The following is a 12494-nucleotide window of genomic DNA, read 5'->3' on the forward strand; positions in this document are numbered from 1 at the left end:
ATCCCCGGGCCGTCCTGCCCAGCAGAGTGCCTGGCAGTGGTGTCCATCTGGCTAGAACGAGATGCCCAGCTGTGCTCCCGCAGAGTCTGCCCCGCTCTTCCCGTCCTAACCTGCTTTGCCTGCTGCATCTTCCAGGAGTTCTCGCTCCAGAGGATGGACAGCCTCGTGGATGATCGCGTCAACATCCTGGGATTTTCCATTTTCAACCAGTCCCACGCTTTCTTCCAAGAGTTTGCCCAGAGCCTCAACCAGTCCTGGCAGGAGAACTGTGACCACGTGCCCTTCACAGGGCCCGCGGTAAGTGCCCACCAGGTCCCTCCCTGGTGCCCCTTTGCCACCACGTGCACCCCCCTTTGTGGGCCACCCCTCTCCCCTGGACTCCAGCCTTCTCCAGGCCTAAACATAAAGGGGTTGTGGAAGTGCCAGAAAGTGGTTACAAGGTCACGTTTGGGGAAGTAGTGAGCAGTAAGCTGCAGGGGCAGAGAAGTCGGAAGGAGGATAACGTGTGAAGGCCCCAAGTTGTCATTTTGTCCTGTCTGTGCTCAGACACCTGATAATACTGTGGATGGGACCTGCCTGAGCTTAGGATCCAAAAGGTTGCAATGGGAGGGCCTCTCTGCTGATCTGCTCCCTCATTTCTCAGATGGGCTGAAGCCTGGGCAGGGAATGGGGGCGAAGGAGCGGGATTTCAAGGGCAAACCCCAAGCCCTTTGCCGGTGAAACTAGATTCTGAGATTCCTGGCCTGGTGCCCTTTCATGGCCCTGGACCACCGCCCCCAGCAGAGCTCATCCCATGAAGCTTCTGTGTGCCTCACCCGCATCCTTCCTCCCTGCCCTTCCTTCCCCTGCATGTGTGTGATGGAGGCAAGGGTTTCTTGCTGTTCTCCACCGGATCGGATGTCCTTACTCTGTGGGGCAGGTCAGGAATGTCTGCTCATATCCATTTGCCGAAAGGCAGGCCCTCAGGAGATGGGATTGTGTGGCTTTCTGGATCTTTCCTAGCCGGGTTACATTTCAGCCTCCCAAAGCCCCACCAGGCAGCTCATGTGATACCCACCTAACTTGCTAAGGGGTCGGAGGTCATGCAAAGCTCAGGGACCTTTGATCAGGGAACCAGATGGGAGAAGGAGACAAGGTTCTCAAGGTGACAGAGCACATCCCAACAGGGAACTTTAGACCTGAAAGAGGGAAGATTCCATAGGAAGGATTGGACAGGAGCGAAACATCTGAAGGAAGGGAGTTCTCAGCCCCAGCGGCTTAGGGGAGAGGGAGGATGACCTCAAGCGCAAGGTCATGGGTAGGACCAGGCTCATTCCTCCTGGCAGGGACCGGCGCTGCGCTCCTAGTCTTGCCTGCATCATCACTCAGTAGGTGCCGACACACTTCAGAGCCCCACAGCTCAGTATCAGAGAAGAAACCAAACCTGCCACCTCCTCACCAATCTAAATGGGTCCATGTTTGGCGTCTGGCCTAGTGACATTGAAGGTCCCAGTGCCACATCGCCGATTTCCCTCCGAGGGATTCAGTCCTTCCATTTGTGCTCACACTGACTGCAAACAGGCAGATGAAAGGCTGTTGGTACCTGATGTGGTAGCTTCTACAGACCTGATAGCAAGCCAGGCAGTGCCGTTCACGGGGCTGTGGGGCCGGCTCTGGACAGGCTCCCACGTGCTGGAAAGAGCACTGGCCTCAGAGGCGCAGGATCTGAATTCAAATATCCGCCTTGCCATTTTCTTGCTGTGCCATCTTAGGTAGCTATGTAACCCTTCTGGGGTTCAGATTCCTTATCTCGAATTTGAGGCAGTTATATCTGACCATCTTAGAGGATGGTTTGGAAGATAACGTGGGCTATGTGTCCATCCTCAATTCACGGTTATTCATCAAATGAGTTTATTTAACATTCCATCTGCCAGACACTGGGAAAAGTGTTAGTAAATATCTCAGGTAGCTTTTGCAACAAAAATGCTGTGTAAAAACCCTCCCCCCACCCAATCTCACCAATTTCCAACAATGAACATTTATGGAGCTTGTGCATCTGAGGGTCAGCTAGGGATCAGCTAATCTAAGCTGGTGCATCCAGGCTGCTCCGCTGATCTGACTGAGTGCGCTCAACCCATGGGGGTGGCTGATCTAGCCTGGGGCAGCTCTGCTCCACGTGCCTCTCATCCTTGTCCTGGCCCAGCAGGCCAGCTCGGCCTGTCCTCATGGTGGTGGCGGAAGGGTGGCAAAGCAAGTGGAAATGCACAGGACCTCTTAGTCCTAGGCTCCCAGAACAGGCACACTGTGACTTCCACCTCGTTTTCTTGGCCAGAGAAAGCCACAGACACACAAACTGAGAGTCAGGGAAGGAAGAAATCGACAGAGAATGAATGAAGAGGGAAAAGTGCAGTCACGTGGCAAAGGGCCTGAGTACAGAGCAGGGTGAAGGATGGGGGCCCGTCACGTAAAACCCATCACAGAGGAGCGCCACAGTGTGGGGAGCAAGGTCTGTCCCCACCTCTAGGACAGTGGTTCCAATGGGTATGCTGTGCCCGTGGAAGCAGAGGGCAGCCCCTCAGTGCTGACTGGAGGAGGCTAGTAACCACTGCTCATCTATTGCATGTGGGATGCTCTGCAGAGTCTAAAGGTCTCCAGGGGAGTTCCTGTTGTGGCGCAGTGGTTAACGAATCCGACTAGGAACCATGAGGTTGCGGGTTCGGTCCCTGCCCTTGCTCAGTGGGTTAACGATCTGGCGTTGCCGTGAGCTGTGGTGTAGGTTGCAGACGCGGCTCGGATCCCGCGTTGCTGTGGCTCTGGCGTAGGCCGGCAGCTACAGCTCCGATTAGACCCCTAGCTTGGGAACCTCCATATGCCGCGGGAATGGCCCTAGAAAAGACAAAAATAAAATAAAATAAAATAAAATGAAGGTCTCCAGGGCACGGGCCACACCCTGACTTGTTCCTGGCCCGGGATCAGGTACCCATCATGTGGGAGCAGCCCCAGACAGTGGAAAAGAGAGAAAACCCGACTTCATTCTTCTCCTTCTCAATCTATTCTCAGACCTCCTAATCCTAATCCAAGAATGTCTGGGGGACCTTTGGGGACAGGAGGATCTCTGGAGGCTCCCTCGGGGCTGGAGGTAGAGAAAGGAGAAAGAGTAGGCTGGGCCACACGCCCTGCAAGCTATTTCCCAGGGCGGGTTCAGGGTGGGGAGAAGAATGTGAGCCTTAGACCTGGACCTGGTCACCGGAGGGGCATAGCAGGCAGCCCTGGGCCACAGATTCTCGTTTTGCTTTTGTCCTTCTCTTAGCTGAGCCCCTTGGTTTTCTTGTCGGTGAAATGGGGACGCGGGTCCCTGGTATCTTAGGAGATGGGGCGCTCCTTCCACTGGCTCTCACCCAAGAGAGAAGAATGCCCAAGCTGAAGAATGCTGAACCACGATGCTTGCAAGTATCCCACTTTGAGCTCCTTTCCTGCCACATGGCATCCTAACAACAGACAAGAGTGGTCGTGTACCCTTTTCTGACAGATGAGGAAACCGAGGCACAGGAGAGCCAGGTGGCCTGCCCAGGGCCTCCAGAGGATGGTACTGCAACGAAGCCTGGACTGTAGCTTCTAGAACCTTCCAGGGTCTCTGTGGCCCTCGAGGAGCAAGGGGAGGTGAGACAGAAGTTCCTCACCTAGAAGAATGTGTGAAGCTCACAGCATCCAACAGCAGCAATTCTTCGTCAAGGCTTCTTGCTTTTAGCATCTACCTTTGGCAAAGTGGTGCTGTCCCCTCTCTCTCTGGGGGCAGAAATTCCCAGCCCAAACAGCCCAGCTCTTACATTTGCTGGGGAGCTGGAAGGCGAGAAGCAGTCAGTTCCAGGAAAGCACAGGCTGGTTTGTTTCCCCACCCTGCTTTCTAAGAGGCTGCAGCCACACCGTCTGGGAGGGCCCTACTGTCCTGCCCTCGCTCTCCGAGGCCCTGTGCCCTCTCCCCTCCTCTGTCCATGAATTCTGTCCTCTCCCTTTTCCATCTCTCATCCTCTCCCCTCACTCTTCCCTTTCCACCTTCCTCGTCCCTGTTTCTGCCTTCCTTTCTTTCTCTTTCCGAAGTCTCTTCCACCCTCCACGTTCCCTTTGTTTTCTTCCTCTTTTCTTCTCTATTTCTTTTCCTCCTAACGTCCTCACCTTCCCAGTCAGCCCGTGATGTTCCAGGTGGAGCTTGCTGGAAAGGGGGCCCAATGCCAAGGGAGGTGCCACAGGGAGGGGTGACCATCAAAGGAAAAAGCCCAGTGCCACCCCCTCCCGGCCGTGCCTGCCAGGTGGCTGCCAGCGGGCTGCAAACGTGCTTCTTGCTGGAGATGATGCCAGCAGAAGACAGTGTCATGAGCTGAGACACATCCCCGCTGGATTCACGTGCCACTCCCATTCATCACGCGGCAAAGAACAAAAATTGTGGGAAATCATTAAAATTACAGATGGCTAGATTAAGTAATTAGAATTTAGGCTAAAACAGATGTTTGTAATTAAGTATTTATTTCATTGAATGAAACCCAGATTGTAAGAACTACTCCATGAGATTTGAATGGTTCCTACCCTGGTATTCTCTTGGAGGGGGCAGCGTTTAAGTGATAGCAGTTCAGAGATAAATGGCCACTGAAGAGGACTCTGGGAATCTGGTGATCTGGGAGTGTCGGGGGCATGAGGGTTACAGGTGTATGTTTAGAAGATAGTCTTATTTTTACTTGGTGGGTAGGAGGAGAAACTCTGCCACTATTCCCTGAGTCAAATTGATTCATCTTAATTTATACAGAGCCTCTCATTCCCCTAAACAATTTACAAACAGCTCCAGAGAAGACAACAATGAAGAACTAAATGAAAATATAAAAACAAGAGAGTCGAGGGTGTTTGCCAAGCAACATTTTGCAGCCAAGAAAGAGGAGAGGATTTTAAATGAGGATTGAGTCATTTGGGGGATTTAATATTTAGAAGAGACAGGCCAGGAGAAGCAGAGACAAGACCCAGAGGCACACATGCACGGATGGGGAGCAGAGACGGCTCAGCTCAGGAAAGGGAAGCGGGATGGACGATGGGAAGGGGTGGAGACAGTGGGCATCTCGGGCCCAGTAGCGGAGACCTGGATGGAGTGCTCTTTGGGTACCAGAACGTTTCCCCAGCTGCAAGCCCAAATGCCTTCCAGAGCTAAATTAGTAGGTAATGGTAGAGGGAGAAAGCAATGAGGAGAGCAAAAGATGCTTCAGGATGGAGAGCTGAAGTGAGATGGAAAAGGTGATGGGGCAGAAATTACAGACTCTCACACCTTTGGAGGTGAAACTGGGTGAGAGGAGGAGATTGGCGGCAAGGAGGCCGAGGGATGAGCTGGAGGAGTGTGGATGGGGGACAGGTTGGCAGAGAGGGGATCCAGATGACAGACGTGGGCTGATTGCCGGGAACCTGGGAGAGGGGAACCGCCGCTGCCTGGTTATAGACAGAGGACCTTTAGGGGATGGAGCTGGGAAAAGATGTTTGGGGCTTCAGTTCAAAGCAGCCCAGACTGAACAGAAAGGACCTGTGATGCCTAGAGCACACGGAGGACACGTCACCCATGTCACCTCTCTGAAGGCAAGATGGAGAGGAGAGAGGAACCTTGAGGCTATCCTCTCCGTCTGCTCCCTGATCCATCTCCCTACCCCCAGCATCCCTTGTTGGAGGTGTAATTACTAGAAGCACTTGAAGAACCTTGAAGGCTCCTGGAGTTCAAGATGCCAAAGAACACCATGCACAGGCGCACACCGATCTCCCAGCATCTGGATCACTTGCTAATAAGGGAGCATCAGCCAAGAAAACCGCATCCCAGACAGAGTGGGAAAAGTGACAACCATGTGGCAGGAAAGAGCTTGGGGCCTGGTGGGAGGATGTGAGAAATGGCCTGGTGAGCTGTGTCTGCAAGTCTGCAGCAATATGGGTCTCCGGGGACCAGTGCACGGCCTCGAAAGAAGAAGAAAGGGCCTTAGACAGGGGATGAGGTCAGGCCTCTCTGGGGGGCTGGGGGCAACAGGACACCTGAGAGGAAGGGGGTCCCCCCAAGGGTGGTAGTGCCAGTGAGGATGCTCTGAGCTTCCCTTAATGGAAATCCAGAATTAAATGGCCTCCGGCAAGAGGGAAGTGTGTTATTTCATGTCACAGCAAGTCCACATGTAGGGCAGACCCTGGAGTGATGTCATTGGAAACCCAGGTTCCTTGCACCTGCTCTGTTGCCCTTGGTGTCAGCTGCATCCTCAAGGCTGGAGCCGGAATGGCTAGGACAGGTCCAGTTGTCATGTCCAGACCCAGTCATGTTCAGGGGAGGAGGAAGGACTGCGTCTCTTAGAGACAGGAAGCCCTTCTGAGAAGCAGCGCTTCACTCCAGGCCTCAGTTCACATCCCATTGGTCAGAATTGGGCCACCTGCCCTGTTCTGCATCACATATGGGCAGAGGGAGATGGGCTGACTCCAGGACCACTCCAGGAGCTGGGGTTGGGTCAGGGTCAGGTGCTGGGTAAAAGCTACCCCGAAGCACCTGGCCACTTGGGGAGGGGAGGACACTTGAAGGAAACGGGGGCTTCTATTAGGGAGGAGGGAGGGGAGAGGGGTGCTAGGCAGGCAACTGGTGGTGATACCCTTTAAATGCCCCCTCATAGTCCTGCTCCAGCAAAGCTTCCATGTGGCTCTTAAGCAAGGGGCTAACTTGAGGACAAACAACCAGTCAGAACAGGAGGTAAACTGGGTGATGACCAAATCCAGGGCAGCAGAGAGCCTGCCCATCACCTTTCCCTGCCCCCAGCTCTGGCCCGAGACTCTCATACGCTTGTCTGCTGTTGAGAAGGTAACTGCATCTAGAAAGACTGCCCCATGCTGGCCTGGGGCATATTGGAACAATTCTGATGGAGCAGTGACACCCGCACTTGTCAGGAGCCTTGTCGGGAAGGGAGGGGGAGAGACTGCTGCAGACAGGGGCGGAAACCAGCCTAGAGAAGGGGTGCTGGGTCCCATTCTAGTTCTGTCCCATCTGAAGTCCTTCTTCTTTTGTAAAACGAGTTGGACTAGTTGATTTCTAGGATCCCTTCCAGTTCTGACACTAGTGGATTTGAGAATCTCAAGATGGAGAGATGAACCGGGAGGCAAGGGAGACAGAAATTAGTTCACAGCATCGTTTAAATAGCCAAACAGAAGGATGGAGAAGCCAGCGTCAATCTGGGTGAGCCATCTCCCCCCTGCCCTCCCTGCCCGCCGCCACCGCCCCAGGTAGATGTTTGTCTGAGCTGGAAAGGCAGAGTCTATAGTGTTCATAATTTCCATACATCCTCTGGCAAGGAAACGTGAGAGGTCCATTAATAAAGGAGCCACACGTGCTGGGGGAAATGAATTATATGCAAAGGACAAGGACAGCTGTAGGCTTGCCCAGAAGTATCTGGTGCCAGGCAGGTGAGGCTTGAATCAAGGGAAGGAGGAGCTGAGCGTCAAGGCGGAAGGGCAGTGGGTGGAAAGAGCGTGGAAAGTGATGGATGGACTCTGAGCAGCAAGGCTGGTCAGCTGGACTGAGCGAGGTTTCCACTGACCTTGATCATGCGTTTTGAGCGCCCCTCCCTGCTTGGGCTCCATATCACAGGTGGCTTTGGGACCAGACAACAGAAAAGAAAGGCGATGGAGCCAGAAGGGCAGAAGCCCCAGGGAAGGCAGAGGGGGCACAATGGCCCACGCCTGGCTGGATGTCTTGGGGAGAACCAGAGATGCTGAGGTCTGCAGTACCTGCCGATGGCAGGGGCTGACTAGATGTGGGAAGAAAGGAAAGAAGCAGGTGGAAGGAAGGAAAGAGGAAGAGAGGGGGTGAAGGGGAGTGGTAAGAGCACACCGGTCAGGCAGTTTTGCAATGCGGGGGAAAAAAAGGGAACTGGAATTGGGGCAGAGAACTTTAATTGGCTGCTTTCCCTTCTCACTGCCTTCTAGAAAGATTATCAGATTATCCAAAGTCAGCCCTCTCAGTTCCCATCACAGGCCTCCTTGCCCAACCTGGAGCTCAGCTGTGGGGAAATGAGTCCCTCTTCCCAGCCCGTTTTTCTGCCCTGTAGCACCCTGTTTTTTCTACTCCCCAGGGTCCTAGTTCAGCCACCTATGCTCCCTGAGCACCTGCAGACACGTGGGGGCACCTGGGGGTGCACCGCCCCTCCCCTCAGGAAGGGTGAGCCTGACTCTGGTTTATAGGGTGCTTGGACAGACCCACGAGGCAGGCATGCTGCCTCCTTCCGTACAGGCAGCTGGCTGACCCCGCGGTTGCGCAGCTGCCCACGGCACTCAGCACATCAGCGAGGCCAGGGATCTAGGCTCGGGGTTCAGTGTTCCAAGTATCAGGCTCTTTCTCCTGCACCTCGCTATCTCAGGCTGCTTACTCTCTGGGGAGCTTGGACAAAATCCAAGAGGTCACAGGATGGCCTGCCTGCCACCTGCCTTGGAGGGGCTGGAGATCCAGGGCCCAGCCAGGCAGGAGGACGGTTGTAAGGCGCCACATGCAGAGTGTTCTCAATGGTTTAGGCTTTGAAGGGATGCTGCTGACTGCCTGTGTGGACTGTCACAGTTCACGGAAGGAACTTGCTTTGCACTGAAGCCACACCTTGGCTTCCTGAGCCGCATGTCCCTCCTCCCACGAGGGGGTCTCACCTTCCCTCCGGGCCCCAGTGCAGTGTCCACCCTGCAGTCATTCACACTCAGTAGGTTCCCTTGTCGCTAACACAACAGAGGGTGGTCACCTCCCCAGATGGCACGTTTCCCAAGGACAGGCATCTTCTGTTCTGCTCCCACCATCTCCACCCAGATCCACGGCCTTCCCCGCCCCAAAGCCCACAGGCAGCCCGTTAACTGGATGTATGTTCAGAGTAAGGCTTGTACATGGATTTCACTCAAAATGTAATTCCATTCAGGAGCTACGTCTTGGGGGCCTCCTGTGCGCCAGGTCCAGACGCTAGAAGCAATGTAGGAAAGAGGGATTGAGGCCCTGCACATTCCTGCCCTAAGCGCTTGCAGTCGCACAGGGAGGTGAAAATATGGAAAAACAGCTGCACCCACCCCTCCCCTGACTTTAAGGCAATCCCCCCACCCCCTCGCCTCACTTCTGGTTTATTGCTTCTTCTCCCATCTCCCCTGCTCCCAGGTGTGCTTCACACCCCCACTGTCCTTGCTCCCGCAGCTCCCCCTTCTACCCCCGCCAGAATGCCTTTCTCCCCCAGCAGCTCCCCACCCCAGACTCAGTCACTTTTCCACCAAAATCCTTCAGTGCTCAGTTCCAGTGCTGGACTGGAAAGATTTTCTTGATCACCCAACCAGATAAAGTATCTTCCCCTTTGGGAAAGATTTTCTTCATCGCCCAACCAGATAAAGTATCTTCCCCTTTGGGGACCCCCCCCCCAAAAAAAAGAGACCTTTGGAGCCCATCTCACTCAGTCTCATGTTGCCTTTATTTGTGTCCTGTCTCCCCATCCCCCTCCCCATTCCACTCTAATCTGTCACAGGAACAGGGTCTTTGGGCTTTGAACTCATCCTGTACTTCATGAGTGCTCCATCATATTGAATATACAAAATAGACTGTATCTAGGAAAACATGATATCATAGGGGTCTTCCAGGAGGAAGTGACCTTCACCTGAGCCTTGCAGAATGGGCAAATCTGAGGGCAGTGGCTGGGTTCCTTCCACCTCCTGAGAGAGGCACCCTGCCTCCTTCCTGGGTTTTTCAGATCCTTGGAAGTTACTACTTCCCTGGGACAAAGAAAGAGATACCCTCAAGATGATTTGAGCTGGCTTGAGGGGCCAGTTTCAGAGATGCCTTGGCCACCACTAGATCACCTTGGCACCTGGACTCCTAAGGGAAGTGGAATTGGCAGTGGGTCAAGGGCATCGGAGACCCGTCCTTACTTTCTCTGTTTGGCTTTTCTCTCGTCCTCCTCTTCTGCCTTCTTCCTCCTTCCCTCTCCTTCCTTTTCACTTCCTCTCTCTGCCCCGCTCTCTGCCCTCTCTCAGCTGTCCTCAGCCCTGCTGTTTGACGCCGTCTATGCTGTGGTGACAGCAGTGCAGGAGCTGAACCGCAGCCAGGAGATTGGTGTGAAGCCCCTGTCCTGTGGCTCGGCCCAGATCTGGCAGCATGGCACCAGCCTCATGAACTACCTGCGCATGGTGAGGGGCGGCGGGGCCCCCGGCGGGCATGCCCGGCCTTTGGGGTGTGTGTGTGTGTCGGGGGTTACTATTCTAGGGCCCTTGCCCTAGGGGGAAGCAGCGATCTGTGGTGACCCCATTCAGGGGATCATCAGTCACATGTGTTCCCTAAAAAACCACGAGAATCCATGGCGAGTTTGTGTACAAGGCAGTGGCCCTTGAGCCTTAGCCTATGAGGGAGTCCCTGGATTCTAGGCTTGGAACTTGACCTCTTGGCTCAGAGGTCCCTGCAAAACTTTGCAGGAGTGGGGATGGATAGATGATGCTGCTGCCGTAGACCATGATCCCTCAGGGCACTGCAGGATCAGCCCTCTGGCCTGATGCCGGGGTTCCCCAGCGTTCTCCCAGCCAAGCTACCTCTAGTAGGATGGACATGGATTCTCACACATGTAAGAAGCCAGCTCCCATCAGAGAAGCCTGGTGTGGCGTGGCTGAAATTTTGCTTTAGAGTCAGGTCATCCTGACTTCTTGCAGGCTGGGGGTGGGTGGGCACCCAAGGACCAGTAATGCTCTTCACAGCCAAGGGCCTAGAGGAGGCGCTCAGGGAGTTCTGAGTTCAAGCTAGCATGTCCGCATCAAGTTGTTTTATGTCAGAGCGGCCAGGTCATTGGGTCTGGGGCAACTTTTCCTTCCCCAGCCCTGGCCAATTCTACATTAGTTCCAGAGATCATTTTCAGGCTCTCAAGATCCTGTGGCTGGGGGGTGGACCAGAGACTGGATCTTGATGGCTTTCCCTTTCTGAGGCATCCTTAGCTATGTGGTGGAATGCTCGCCTGGGGCTACGTGGGAGGCGGGGCCTGTTTGGTGCTGTAACTCACTCTCTCTTGGACAGGTAGAATTGGAAGGTCTCACCGGCCACATTGAATTCAACAGCAAAGGCCAGAGGTCCAACTATGCCTTGAAAATCTTGCAGTTCACAAGGAATGGTTTTCGGCAGGTAAGCCCAGCTCTGCTACCATAGTGGCAGATCCCTCCTCCTAGTTCCTTCCTCTGTCCCTGACCCATTTCTCCTTGGCACTCAGGATGGCCTCCTACTCTCAGTCACTCCCAAGAGCAACAGGCTGCGTCCTGTACAAGGCTCCTGGCAGGCACTGGCTCCCCACTTCCTGCCCCAGGATCAGCCAGAGTGGGTCAGGGGCCTCAGCCCCAGCAAAATACCAAGAGGGAGGCACTGGTGCCTTACAGGGGAAGAGAGGAAGCAAAAGGACAACACATAAGTAAGGAATCCCAGGCCTTTGCACTGTTTGGATTACTCTATCCCCTGAGGCTTGGGGAACCCTAGAACCAGTGTGAGGTTCTGAGTTGCACAGATCAGATCTCATGGGGGCTGGGGAATCTCTTCGTTGTTGTCGCAGACGGTCTCTCCCTTCGGCTCCTTTCCGACCAAGCCCCACCCCCGCCTACCCCCATGCCAGTCACACCCTTCCGCTCCTGGCTGCTCCCTGTCTACACCCTCAGCTCAGGGATGCTTGTCCTCTGGAGCTCCTTTCAACTCCCTCCTCCTTTCTCATTCTCCTCCATTAACCTTCTCAGTCTCCTTCCCTCCAATTCTCTTACATCAGAGGAAACAGAAATTCTGGCAGTCACCCCAAGTGCCTCTCTGAAGGTCTCCCAACTTCTTCATCATCCCAACAGTCCACTCTTTATTCTTGGTCTATCCTTTCTCCAACCTTAAAAAAGCCTGAGAAGTAGGAAACGATGCACTCGGTACAGCAGGAAGCAGGCAAATTGATGAGCCTCCTGACTATTAGAGTGACTAAACCAGGGAACATACCACTGAGAGAGTCACAGAATCACCTTTCCAGGAGATTATGAGGAGTCATCCTCTTTATCATAAATCCTCTTCAACCACTACCAGCCCCACCATCATCTCCACCACCATTATCATCACCATCTCTACCCCCACCACCATCATCTTCACCACCCCCACCATCATCTTCACCGGTACCACCATCATCTTCTTCACCACCACAACCACCACCCCCACCATCATCTCCACCACCACTATCATCACCATCTTCACACCACCACCGTCATCTTCACCAATACCACCAATACCACCATCATCTTCTTCACCACCACAACCACCACCATCATCACCATCTTCACCACTACCATCATCTTCTTCACCACCCCCATCATCATCTCCACCCCCACCCCCATCATCTTCTTCACCACCTCCACCATCATCATCTCCACCACCCCCACCATCATCTTCACCATTCCCACCATCATCATCTCCACCACCCCCACCATCATCTTCACCATTCCCACCATCATCATCTCCACCA

The 12494-nt window shown here is 54.1% G+C and overlaps 1 protein-coding gene across 8 annotated transcripts in view; it reads left to right on the plus strand.

The window, feature by feature from the left end:
• The window catches only part of GRIK4 (glutamate ionotropic receptor kainate type subunit 4), a 459028-nt gene that overhangs the window by 331982 nt on the left and 114552 nt on the right, over positions 1-12494 (plus strand). For 6 of the 8 annotated variants that reach the window (XM_084976373.1, XM_021062991.2, XM_021062992.2 and 3 more), the window contains 3 exons: positions 136-297; positions 10012-10164; positions 11036-11140. In XM_084976373.1, the coding sequence (XP_084832499.1) occupies positions 136-297; positions 10012-10164; positions 11036-11140 (420 nt within the window). The remainder of the gene's footprint in view (positions 1-135; positions 298-10011; positions 10165-11035; positions 11141-12494) is intronic. The other 2 variants (XM_084976375.1, XM_084976377.1) reach the window with 1 other exon arrangement.

This window comes from Sus scrofa, chromosome 9, assembly GCF_054392235.1.
Source record: "Sus scrofa isolate SSC_HxYL_T2T_F1_AM1 chromosome 9, Sscrofa_HxYL_maternal_Yorkshire_Landrace_v2.0, whole genome shotgun sequence".
NCBI classification, from domain to species: domain Eukaryota; kingdom Metazoa; phylum Chordata; class Mammalia; order Artiodactyla; family Suidae; genus Sus; species Sus scrofa.